Below are 13,514 nucleotides of genomic sequence, written 5' to 3'. Positions count from 1 at the left end.
TTTTTTTATTCCTTTTGATGATGAATGGAGAAACTTTAGGTATTTTTGCAAGCTAATACATCAGTTTTACCTGTTCAATATAGTTTTTATAGCAATCGACGACCCATGCAAGTTCCCCATTGTATGAAAAACTCATCAAACTGATTACCTATATGGAACTCTGCAATGTATTCCACATAAAGGATATTTTACTTAACTCATGTGCAAAATAAGAGTCTCAGCTTCCGGGCGTTCCTCCGCATAGAGTTGTCCATAGGTGACAACAGTTTCTCCAGCCATCCTGCTGGCGTCTTCAGTTCAGAAGTAGCAATGCATAAAATTTGGCCGTCTTATATAGGAACTTTGGGGATTAGAGGCATCGCTACTTCTGACCTGAAGACGCCAGCAGGATGGCTGGAGAAAATGTCAGCAAAATGCTTTGAAGCAAATACAGATCAGGAATAAGTGACATGACCTATAAAACTTTTCTTAATGCAAATTTAACAAAAATCTAATTCCCCCCAATGATAAATTTATTCTAGTTTTTCTAGAATTGAAAATGACAGCGATTTATTTCAACTTAAGAGCAATCACAAACGCAATTTTTTAAGCTCGATTCTTTGTCTTCCTAGGACGGAGATGGAAATTATCCTATTATTTTCCAATAAATTAATTCTTACTTCTCCAAAGAGTCCAATTAGCCTGGAACTTTGAGATAACCTCATTTTTCACAGAAAATCAAATCACATTGTGATACCCTCCTGCAAGACTACTTAAGATAAATGGATACATACATGTAGAAAGAATTACAATAAAGTTCACGGCTAATTTATACAACATAACTTACTTGTGTAAAAACTATATCCAATTAAGAGAAATCTGCAGTATCATTCTGGATCAATATCAAACACTTAAAAATAAAACTATACAAAGCCAAAAACTACTTTGAAATGGCATTTTTGTGTGAAATGACAAGTTTGAATATGCTGTCACAGTAACCACTACCTTAGACATCAAAATGACCATCAGATAGCGACCCTAATACAATTGAATTAGCTAAGATATTCATGCATAATAGATATGCATTCATGCAATGCCTTGTACTGTAATAGGTGTACTTCAATAGAAAAGGTCAGTCACATTAAATACTTAAGAATTTACATTCATCACCAATGTAGGACACTGCATGAATATTAGTAAAATTGGAGCAGAGATAATCTCTATAATTAAAAAATTTTATTCGTTAATATACATTCATCCAGTGTCGGTTCTCAGAATGGTGTACTGTGCTTTAATTAATTCAAGATTGCAAGATGTAATTGTGTGCTGGGTGGTGCAATCCTAACTATGTAATTTGCAACCTCTCCTGATATCCCAGAAAAAAGTAATAAGGGTAATAATAAGGGAGTCATAAAAACTCATACCTTTTTGCTATTCAAACAAATGAATATTTCATCATTGAGGCTTTACTTGTTTATAAGGTCTGTATGGCCTTTTAAAATTGTAGTGGTGAAAGAAAAACACCAAGAGTGTAAGACCTCCATAGCAATCACAGCGTAAATATTACCTAGCCCTTGAACAGTATTATTTAACCTAAGTTAGTTTTTCCTGGGACCCAAAATATATTGTGCATAACTTGATTCCATTAATAATGCAAAAATTGAATGTAATTATTGTAGATGTGTGAAAGGTTGGTGTTTTGCTATTGATGATGTACAGAATATAGTCTGAGGTTTCAGGCGAGATGGAGTGGAAACGTGACATAATGAAAATGAAAAAGCAGGAGCAATTTCCACAATTTTACATTTATTGATACGACCGGTTTCGCTTTTCAGCATCATCAGGTACAAAAATATCAAGTGCGCTGTGCTTAAATAGGAAGGTAGGAGGGGGTGGTGGGCGGTAAGGCGGGGGAAGGGGATGGAGGGAGGGTGTACAGTCACGGGGCTTGGGAAAACTGAGGATGGGGTTAGAGAGGAGTATTAGTAGTAGAGGAGTATAGTACCAGGGGCCTTCCCACCTTCCCCTTGGAGGAAGACATTAAGGACAATTAGTGTATTTGTCATACTCCTCTCTAACCCCATCCTCAGTTTTCCCAAGCCCCGTGACTGTACACCCTCCCTCCATCCCCTTCCCCCGCCTTACCGCCCACCACCCCCTCCTACCTTCCTATTTAAGCACAGCGCACTTGATATTTTTGTACCTGATGATGCTGAAAAGCGAAACCGGTCGTATCAATAAATGTAAAATTGTGGAAATTGCTCCTGCTTTTTCATTTTCATGATGATGTACAGCTTTTGTTTTGATAATGTCTAAAATATTTTGCTGTCACTTACTTACCTAAATGATAAATTATGAAACCAAAGCTGAAGCAGACTATTTACATAGCAAGTTGCTCCAAGATTACGCAGGCCAACAAAGGAGTTTCCTGATCGACGTTCAGCATCAGGGTCTTCCCCTTTGTGCCACGTTTCATCTGCAATATCACCAAGCCAACTGCGCTCACCAATTCCAGAAAGGCAATGGGGATTCCCTCGGCATGTTCGCCTAGAAAGGTCAAAGTAGGAAATGTTACTTGAGAATCACACCAAGAAAAATATTTTTGTTAACAAGGACGTTTGGATTAAACCTTACTCCAAAAGTTTTGCACATAAGTGTATAAATATTAGTTTTACCTCACTACTTATTATTATACAGAAAGAAAAAAGCCCCCATTAAGGATTTGAATTCACCAGAACTTAACTTGACCAAATGCATAGTAAATACTAATTATGAATACAACAGAGAAACGACAAAAGTATAATACAGTCAGAACTTCTACTCAAAGAGGATTTCACTTTTCAAGCACATTTCAACTTAAATAGTCATTATCAGGAGGTAGAGATTAAGTGAAAAGGCACATTCAATTTGAGCTGATAAAATTTGCACCCCTTACCTGCTTCCCACACTCCCAACCAACCAGCCTGGAGACCCCTCCTACTTCACCTCCCCAACTACACCCCACCACAATGGTTTCGGTAAGCTAAATATACTCCACACATGATATTCCCAGATACTTTTAAGTCAAAACCAAGGTAAAGAAAGTAAATGTGAAACTAAGCAACAGCCTTGACCATGTTAAAGTGATTGGCATAAACAGTATTGACCATATAATCTGAGGTTTCAGGCGAGATGGAGTGGAAACGTGACATCATGAAAAATGAAAAAGCAGGAGCAATTTCCACAATTTTTAAATTTAATAGTACTACTAGTTTTGCTTTACAGCATCATTATGATGCTGTAAAGTGAAATCGGTAGTACTATTAGATTTTAAAAATTGTGGAAATTGCTCCTGCTTTTTCATTTTTCATAATATTGACCATGTTTTGATCAAAAGGCATAACCTGCATCTAAACGGCAAAGGTAAAAATTATTTATGTTTTGTAATTGTTAATTGCGTTGGAATTAAAGTATCTAAGGATGGATCTGACACTCATTTATTATGATTAAAATACAGCATTTAAAAATCTAGCTATTCCCTCATCATTGTGATTTAACGATCAAATTTCCACTCATGAAGCTATTTATCAGACATTTCACACTTGGCTTTCTCGATTTCAAAGGCATAAATAATACAGAATCACTCCTAAACGATTTCCCTTGTGATAATCATTTGGACATTTTGGGTCTACGAGAGCAATGGATCAAGGATGATGAACCCCAATTCAGAAAGTGTAACATTTGACATTTGAATACCATTCGATTCCTCCACTGCATAAACGCTCAACAATCACCCACCGAATAGAATTCGCTCACCTAGTATTATAAGGGCTATCTAGATGAGCAGATTTGTATCGGTGGGCGATTGTTGAGCGTTTATGCAGTGGAGGTATCGCATTATTTACTGTTGTCAGGGAGTTGTTGATAATTAGGATAGGAGTATTTTAGAGAAGATAAGAATAGAATAAAGTTGCTTTGAGGAGTGAGACAATTAAAAAAAACTGTAATTTGAAGAAAATAAAAAGGATTTTTAGAAAAAACAATAAGGTGGTTTCCTATTTTTTTAATTGCCTAAATCGAAAGATTATTACTCCTGAAGAACGTATTTCATATAGCACGTAGCGCTTGGCTTAAATACGGATTATTAATACCCTATCAAACGAAGGAAACTTTCTGACCATTGGCAATTTTAATAGGTGATTATTAAGAAATGTTTCCCTGAGCTTGGTGTCACATGCATGCATTGGTAATCCCAGACAATGTTAAACTCCTGACTACTCCTATAGAATCTAGGTCCCTGTGAAGTCACGTGGAGTGGCATCGCATGGGCACCAATCTGGTCTTTTTCAAATGAGGTTAAAATTGACCATTAAGATTCGTCTAAACTGGGATTTCTAAAACCTAATACATTGGACCCACTTTTCAGGCAATGAGGATGGGATACTCTTCTACACGGATTTGAAAGGAATAACCCGCTAAATGTGAAAAGATGCAGGGGCTGGTTTGAGTTTCGTGAATTGAAATCAGAGAGCAATTCCAGGAAGCTGACTGAAGGAAGTATTGGCTTCAAGGAGCGTTGCAGAAAGGTGCAACATTGAGTGCAGAAGTTGGAGCTGTAAGCTGAGACTTCTCGGGTTTTTTTCCCATTGACGGCTGGAAGTCAAGCTGCAGAAGAAGTGGATGGATCACATAGGTGTGGCGTATTGCTGCAGAATAGGTGAGTACCCTTTTTGCCAGATACTGGGTGTTGCTTCTGACTCCCACATATTAGTGAGTTGTTTAAGTGATACATATGTGAAAATAAATTAATGATATCATATTTGGCCAAAGCCCCTAAAAAGATGTTTTGTGCAAAATCACATATGAAGTAGGAGCCACCATGGGATGGAAAGTTGGAGCCGTAGAGTATAAACAAGCGAAAATAAAAAGTAAAGATTATGATAAGGATTTGTTGAAGAGATGCACTGAAATTTTTGACAGAGGAGGAAAGATTGGAACAGGAGACAGAAGAGGTAAGATTGAAAGAGAAAAAATTGGAACAGTAGGGAGAGGAGAAAGATTAAAACGAGAAAACACTGAAAGACAGGAGATTTCAGTTAGAAATAGAGAAACTAAAATGTTCCCATAACAACTGAAACCCTGACTGTGATGGATTGGCAACGGAGACCACCCAGAGGATAATCCTGAAAATAGATTTAACTTGGCATATGGATAAATTTTACTCTCACAGGGAAAATATTAGTTTATATCTTGAATGTTTTAAAATGCAGGCTAATAGAGCGGATATTCCGGAACACCAATTGGTATTTTACTTGGTGGGATCACTACCCAATGAGATCAATGATATAATTTCTCATGAACCTAAAGATAAAGCACATAGTTACGATTTCGTGAAAAATTTACTGCTTAAGAAATACAAATAGAGTTCAGAAATGTCAGACAGTTATTTTACCAGCAGTTAAAATCAAATGGTATGGTGTGGAGTAATGTAGAGTATAAATTGACTAATTATTTTCGAGGATGGATTGAAGGCATGAATGTGAATTCTTTTGAGGAGTTAGAAAGAATGATGGTGACTGATCAAATGAAAAGTACCCATAGAGGTGCAACATCACACATAAGACAAATGGCCGAATTTCAAGGATTCGAATGTGTTGGCTGAGAAACTGGATAGTTTTGATGCTATTAGAGAAAACATGAGATGTAAAACTATGGATCATCATATTAAGGATCAATAAAATAAAAGGATCCAGTTCATAAAGACAAATACTAACAAAGAGTTCTATAAATTCTTATGATGAAAGACATGAATTGGGTATCAAAGAGTAGTCTGAACCTTCGCCTTTGGGACATAGTTTTGAAAAGAGGTTTCAAACCAAGTGCTACGGGTGTGGTTCCACTCAACATTTTCTAGCAAATTTCCCAAAGAAAAAAATGAAGGATAATGAAGAAAAACAATTTGTTAGTAATTTTAAATTTGAAAATAATAAAAGGATGTTTGGCAAATATTTAACAGAAGGAATGGTAAATGGATTTCCAACGAAGATATTAAGAGATACAGGCACAACAATTAATGTAGTGGTTCAGAAATATGCTGCCCAACACATGTATACAGGACAATCTGTATGGATGCAGCAAGATTTAGAAATATGTGATCGTTACCTTCCTATAGCAGAGGTGGAAGTAATTGTTCGAGAGTTCAGTCACGTATTAGGGAAGGCAGATATTTCAGAATGATTTGAATTGTGGTGAAGGCCTGTGACTCAAAAGCTCTAAGGTTTGTCCTCTAAGGTCTCAACACCCTGCCATACCAGGAGTTCAACAATTAAATGGTAGTCCTGCAGAAAAATACTTGGATTTGGGAATGCTGGGGAAAGTTAGTGCTGAGACACAGTTTGTAGTGACAATTAGTACATTTTTCACCTATCAAATCTCTCTCTCCCTCCAAGACCTCATCCTATCATGTCTCTCCCCTTCTTCGCTACCAATTGCCGACCTGAATGTCCTTCACCCCACCTGGGAACTTATACCACCGAGAAGATTGTGGAGAAGGAGGTCTTCCCCTCCGAGTATGGTGCATTCCCCAACCATGCTTGGATGTTGAGCACTGTTCTTGAGTTTCTTGCCACCTTTTCCCCTACACTACCTCCCCTCTTTTGCTGGTGTGATTTCCCCTTCTTCCTCCATGGAAAATTAGCTATGCGCGTGCCAGCTTGCTCTCTTGAATTGGCTATCGTCAGAGTAACATTACTTGAGCTTTGACAGAGATTCTCAACATAGTTTTCAGTACTGACACATTCACCATTTTATTTAGTTTTTTGTATATTTACGGCTCATTTTTGGGAATATTAGTTGTTATTCGCTATTACTGAAATACTTGTGACTGAAAATTTTTCCTAATTTCAAATATTTATGCCTCAAATACTAGTTAAATGAAGTTGGCATATACTTATGATATAACTGTTCCTTCATTCATTATTTTTCTTGTCTTTGTGGAGTTTTTCCCTCATTTGATCAGCAGCAGATGGAAGGAGTTCCCTGTGTCTGAGCTTACTCTAAAAATTACCAAGATTTTGGCTAAGTAACACCACAACATCATTCCTATTCCCAAAAAAAAGAGAGAGGAGGAATGTAAAGATTTTAGGACCATTAGCCCAAAAACTCGTCTGTAAATTTTAGCAGTACATAATCGTCTAAATACAGGAGAATAGAATGGTAAGTAGGAGTTCCAGAATGGAGACCAATTCAGATTTAAGAAAAACAAGGGCACAAGGGAAGCCATAGTGGTCCTTGTGCTGCTCATTGAGAAGAGAATGGAGACGAAAAAGTCTATATATGTATATACTGCATTTGTGGATTTAGAAAAGACTTTTGATAATGTAGGAATTGTTGGAATCCAATACTCGTAATCCTGAAATAAATTGGCGTGCTCTATAATGACCAGAGAATTATCCACAGTTTGTAAAAAACCAAGCAGCAGTGATTAAATCTGGATTCAGGTGCAAAGGAGCAAGAATAATAATAAGAATAAGAGATAAGGGTATTCTCTGTCTCCGGTAATTTTCAAAGCACGTTCACCAAAAAGCTATCTATTTATTTTATATTTATCTTCAAAACAAAAGAGTGCCAGGAATGAAAATTCGCAGTAAAAAAAGTATTCTGAGATATGTTGATGATACATATGGCAGTCATAGCCGAGACAGAGAGAGAACTGAAGAAAATTCTATCAACTATGGAAAGCATAATGGCTAACAGCAATAAGCTAAAATTCAATGCCAAAAAATAAAAGTATTAGTCTACAGTGAAAGAGAAGAGGCAAAGACCAACCTCGAATTAGAAACTTGAGGAGGTGAAGAAGTTCTTCCATTCCGGAGAGAAGTCTTTTGAAAACCTTGGGTAGAAGACGGAACTATTTTATCGACCAGATCATGAAACACGAGGGTCTAATGATAATTATAGTCAAAGCACAGGTGGAAGGGAAGAATGGCCATGGTAGACCACAGATGAGATTCATGGAACAGGAGATGAAGGATTTTAGATGAAGAATTGAGTAATTGTAAAAACATTTGCCAATACGAGAACTGAGCGTAGAGCTACATCAAACTAATCATATGATTGATAACTGTTGATGATGATGAAGAATATGTAACAGTAAGAAAATGTAAGGTATCAAAGAAAACACTTGAATGCAATTAATCAAAAAATATTAGTTTCCGGTATACTTACTTCTGACCTTATTAGGTAAAAAGTATGTTATGCCGCTGCATAATACTCACAAGATACAAGTCTAATAGTTAAAAACTAGCATATGCTAAGACAAGGAATGAAGATAAAAATTTAATCTCATATGCAAAATGAAATTAAAATACACATGACATTGAAAAATCTAACAATAACTATAAAGCAGCACGGAAGGTGATTCATAATGTTGCAAAAGATTCTAAGATGAACAGTACATATTTCTGTCTCACTTCAGTCCTTTAATGACTCTGTGAGTGAAGTAAGCAATTCATTCACTAAACCTACTAAAACATATGCAGAACTATTAACCTAAAACAATTACAAGTTCGAGCACTTTCCAAAACTTTTGCATATTCTATGTTTTATCTTGAAGGATATTAAAGAATTGTTAAATGTTTTAAACAATCTGACAGAGCTGATATTTATGATATTTTCTGTAATTAGTCAGGAAGTTTGTTGATATCATGGTGCATCCACTAACATATTATATACACCGTTGTTTGATCGATGGAATATTTCCTTTGGAGTTAAAGCTGTCTTTGGTGAAATTAATAGTGAAAAGAGGCTGATAAATTAACGTTATAATTTTCCAGCAATTTTTACTTTACTTAGTTTATTTGCAATTCTTTCTCTACATGCTTTACTCACTGAAGTTGTTTTTGTGATGGAAAATTTAGGGCAGACAAACGAAAGAGCCTTAATCCCCTTAGGAGCATACACAGGAAATGGCAGCATTGTACTCATAATAATTGGACAAAGTATTGTATATAGATCCTAACTAGGTAGGGTGGTGGTAGGGGAGCAACCAGCCTCCCTCTTCACATTTGGCAATCAAGGGACAATCATTAGCGACTCTAAGCATACATTAGGCGCTAATACAGAGCATGACCTCACTGACAAGAGGGAATTGCACCTGCTAGGACCTATAACAGTGTAACTGAATTCATCAAATTCAGTTACACCGTTTTTAACTCTTCTGATTGGCCTCTCTTTCGTTCAGACTCAGGTTAATATTTAGTGCTTCACATTGACTTCAGAGGATATATCACTAATGAAGAGGGAAGGAGTAGATCAAAGTGAAGACCCCAAACATAAAGCATGAACCCTGTGACAACACCCCAATTCTGCTCCTGAGTTTAGCTCATTTTAAATGAGAACACCTCATGATATTTTACAATTGAATAAATGAGCAGAGAGATATATGTGACAGATTTTTCACTGCATGACCCAGCAACACTTTTGTGCATGATTGATTGAACTAGCATTAATACTAAAATACTTAATTTTTCTTATATTTACCTTATTTCTAGGGGTTGGGGCACAAGTACTCTGCACACTCTCTTAAATACACCCTTGATTGGACAGATTGAAAGAGTGACAGCAGTATCATTCTGCATCTCTATCTTAGAAAGGGTTTAAAGAGGTATTTTGCAAGGGTACATATTGCATCAAAATACAAAAATCATGTAATATGTACATCATTTTCTTTTTTACTTTGGTGAACGAGGTATTGTTTTTGTTTTTTATTCCTCCTTCATAACCTTAAGGAACATTTCCCTCTCCCCATTATGATAACTTGTATATTTTCCTTGCATTGTAATACAACTAACCTTACCTTTCATATTTTCATAACCTTTGCTCTTTTGGGTAAAATGAACCAGTTAGTTCATGTCCACTTTGCAGACATACAGTAGATGTATGTTCATTTTAACTTTTAAAATGGACATTCATACATCTGTTCAGAAATTTTAAATGTTAGAGACACTGCGATCTTACCTATCCACTAAAGTGAAAGGATCGATGAAAATAATCACATTTTAACAAGTGACAGATATTTATCTCAAAAAAGTTTTCATTTACTTCAACTTCCTTCTCAATAGGCATGCTGACGGGGGCTGTTAGGACCCCAGCCCTTAAAAAATAATAAAACAAGGTGCATGTTGATTATATTTTACCAATGAGTCCTACCTAGCATTTATTGAAGCTCTGTTTATTATTCAGAGTAAAAAGGAATACCTAGACCTATCCATTCCTATCTACTAATTATCTCTCATATTATTCCTCAGCATGGTAAAGATAGCATGGATTCTTCGCATCCATGTTTATTTTTATGACATCTCAGTCATCTCTTCCTAACAGATAATGAAGCTTCCTCCTCTCACATATATTGGGTTTATCCCTCATGTTCACAATGGCTTAAGTGAGTCCCTCATGATATCAGATTTAGGAGAAATTCAGATAGTGAAATAAATATGACAGCAAGTGGCAGTGGTGAGTTCTGGGAGACATGTAACCCCTTCTCACCTGAGCAAAACTGGATTCCAAAAATCATAATTTTAAAGACAATTTACAACCTGCAGAGAATAATTAGCATTTTTTTCATCAAACCTTCATTTTCCACCGCATATCTTCTTAATTATTATACCTAACATAGTATTTGCAGATAAGTCCCCTTGTATGGTGACCTATGATTGCACATCTTTCACTAACAAGTTACGTTGTTAGTTATGAAACCTCATCCTAATAATGATTGCTTTCTGAATACCCAAGAGTAACAATGAAAAATTTAACCATGAATTACTTAGATGGACAGCAATCTAAGATAAGTGATAGTCATTTGCATAGAGCCTTTGGCCACTGATCAGAGGGTATCAGGTTCAAATTTGGGTAAGCCTATGGACACTCAAAAAAAGAAGAAAAAAAACTTTTGCGGTGCAAGATGGCCCAGAGAAAGGAACTTTCCCTATTTTCGTGAATTTTTAAATTTCAAATGCCTGAGGCATAATCTGCCTACAACTACCTTCATCAACCAACCAACCTTCCAGTTGATGCATTGAGTCCATGTGATGAGTAAGACCAAATACCCTTAAGAAATACTTCAAAAGAAGAGACAATATACTGGGTTTACTTCATACTTTTATGTAGCAACCAGAAATGAACAATTGCTTATTTTCCGCATGCCAAGGATAAAGTAATAACCTTACTTACTGAACAGCGAAACATAAAAACCAGTGTGGCTACATAGACATGAAGACTAAATAAGGTCCATTCTACCATTGGACCTAATCGTGAATCAAAACAATGATACGATAAAATCTTCACAATCCTACTCCTCATTTTATCAAATAGGTATGTCGTTCGTTCACACATTAACAACCACAATTAGATTATTTCGTCGCTTGAATGCGCGACTATTTTTTTCCAAATACTTTCCCAGCAATTATCGTTAAGCCATTCATTTACTTAAAGGAGAAAATGATGAAGTTCTTTGATAACATTATGTAACAGGTAAGTAAACCAAGGGAAAAGATCGTATGTATACCGGCAAAAGAGTGAAAGCGATCCCACTATAATAGTCAGCATTGGTGCCACATGAATAATGCGAGTACCTACCTAAATACCCCTTTAAAAGTGAACAGGAAGCATGTGAAAAATATGGTATTCAACTCATGGTATATCATCACTCAAACAAAGAACCTTTCCTAAGACAAGCATAAATCTCAGAGGAATATGCACGATATAAATATCCAACACCAGTCCATATATTATGATGGATGAACAAGTGGGTTATTTAAAAAACGGAGACATGCCGTAACAAAATGCAGACATGAAAAAAGTACTCCAAGTACGTAATTAAGAATCCATTTCGCTAAAACCTTCGGCAAATGTGTATTAATACAGCAATGGCCTCAAAACGGTTTTTCAAATGTTTAGTCGAGAAGTCACCAGCAAAACTTATTATGGGAAACTAGGGGCTCGACCAATTTTACGCACGTTAAAGAGCTGGAAAGCCAGATGGGAAATAACACCCAAAAGAAGGATTTTAAGGTGAGGGTACTCTTACCTGCACGAGCCAGGTTTGCAAGCTTTGAGTTTAATACGGTAAGCAGCTTCCAAGTGAATATTCGATATGTCTCCAGGGTCCACTGTTTCCGCCCACACCCAAGCAGCCTTATCAAGGTGATCCTTTCTTTTGGTCGGCATTTTATGAACGTTAAATGCTTACAGGTAAGTTTTATATGAGACGCCGGTTCATCACAATACGTTGTTTAAAGCATGCACCATGGTTAATTTTCACCACTTTCACACCAAAAACTAAAATACCAAGTATTTACAAAATTGTTGCAGTACTTTCATAGTCAGACGGATCCACAGCATAACTGCATACGGACGCGTACCTAATGACCAAAACACAACACGAAGTTGCAAAAATGCTGCGCAAAGCTAGCACTGATACACGATGAACTGAATTTCGTATATTATATTCCTTCAATCATAAGAACATGCCACAGATTACCACACGGTAAGCTTAGTATTTCCACAGTTTACATGAAATTATGTTGTCAACACAATCACACGTGAACTTGAACTTGGAATTGATTGGGACGCTCCCTACACATAGATGACCGTTAATACAAAGGAAAACAAGAAACAAAAACGAAGCAGTCTTTACTCTGGCTACGAATTTTGCCTTAAATATTAACTTAAGTACAGAAAAATAAAATCGTGTCAGGATTGATATACTGTCGGAAACTCTTAACTTCATTTACATATTATGTTATACTGAGAGTACCTGTTGCTTACAAGCCTATTCGTGCGCAAAATGAAGCCTTGTGAAATTTACACAACAGAATGCCATATTTGAATTGGCGGAGATCCTAACTGCTTTGAAACTGGTGGTCATAGTTTTTATACTGGTCGTGTACTGTTTTGGGGCGATTTTTTTCTTAACCGCACTTCATCAATTAAATGCAGGGCATTAGGAATTCGCACCTGAGCAAGGTGTCAACACCAATTTTGGAGCTTGTTAATAAATACGTGATTCTTATTGTATCCTGTCCTGTCATTACATTCTAAACATGACGACGTGAATTTTTATATACGCAGTTGTTGGCCCTATGCTATCGCAGAAGAATTTCTCACAATTTGCTGGAGAGATAATATTACATACTATGCAAAAGTTACTTGGTTCTCATTTATAACGCAATCACTATTGATCGATGGGTTATTATATCCAATACCCGACGTCATATTAGGAATATCCATTTTCAATAAAAATTACAATGATAGCAATTATTTATGCATTTGTCACAAACAGCTGATAAATGCAGTAGGTTACCACTTGATATGTAGCAATTTCAGTCATTGAATGTGAGCGGCCGATATGAATTAAAAAATATATGAGTAAAATATTTAAGGAGTTAATGCAATTCATGAAATTATCCAAATGTTTTAAATTGCCCAACGAATGACGTACTAACTCGTGACCCCACAGATGTAGTAGTCATCACGTTGGTATTGGCAACCTTGGCGAC

General features: G+C 36.3%; 1 protein-coding gene across 2 annotated transcripts in view; it reads right to left on the bottom strand.

Annotated features, from left to right (window-relative positions):
- Window positions 1-13,476, bottom strand: part of LOC124157861 (ubiquitin carboxyl-terminal hydrolase 48-like) — a 415,786-nt gene extending 402,310 nt beyond the window's left edge. Inside the window, exons 1-2 of one of the 2 annotated variants that reach the window (XM_046532912.1) lie at window positions 12,044-13,476; window positions 2,320-2,526 (exon numbers count right to left, since the gene is read on the bottom strand). In XM_046532912.1, the coding sequence (XP_046388868.1) occupies window positions 2,320-2,526; window positions 12,044-12,183 (347 nt within the window). In that variant the 5' untranslated portion in view covers window positions 12,184-13,476. The remainder of the gene's footprint in view (window positions 1-2,319; window positions 2,527-12,043) is intronic. The other variant, XM_046532911.1, reaches the window with a different exon arrangement.
- Between the last annotated feature and the right edge of the window lie 38 nt (window positions 13,477-13,514).

Source organism: Ischnura elegans, chromosome 4, assembly GCF_921293095.1.
Source record: "Ischnura elegans chromosome 4, ioIscEleg1.1, whole genome shotgun sequence".
NCBI classification, from domain to species: domain Eukaryota; kingdom Metazoa; phylum Arthropoda; class Insecta; order Odonata; family Coenagrionidae; genus Ischnura; species Ischnura elegans.
The sequence above is the reverse complement of the archived record's forward strand: the minus strand, read 5'-3'. Positions and strand labels throughout refer to the sequence as shown.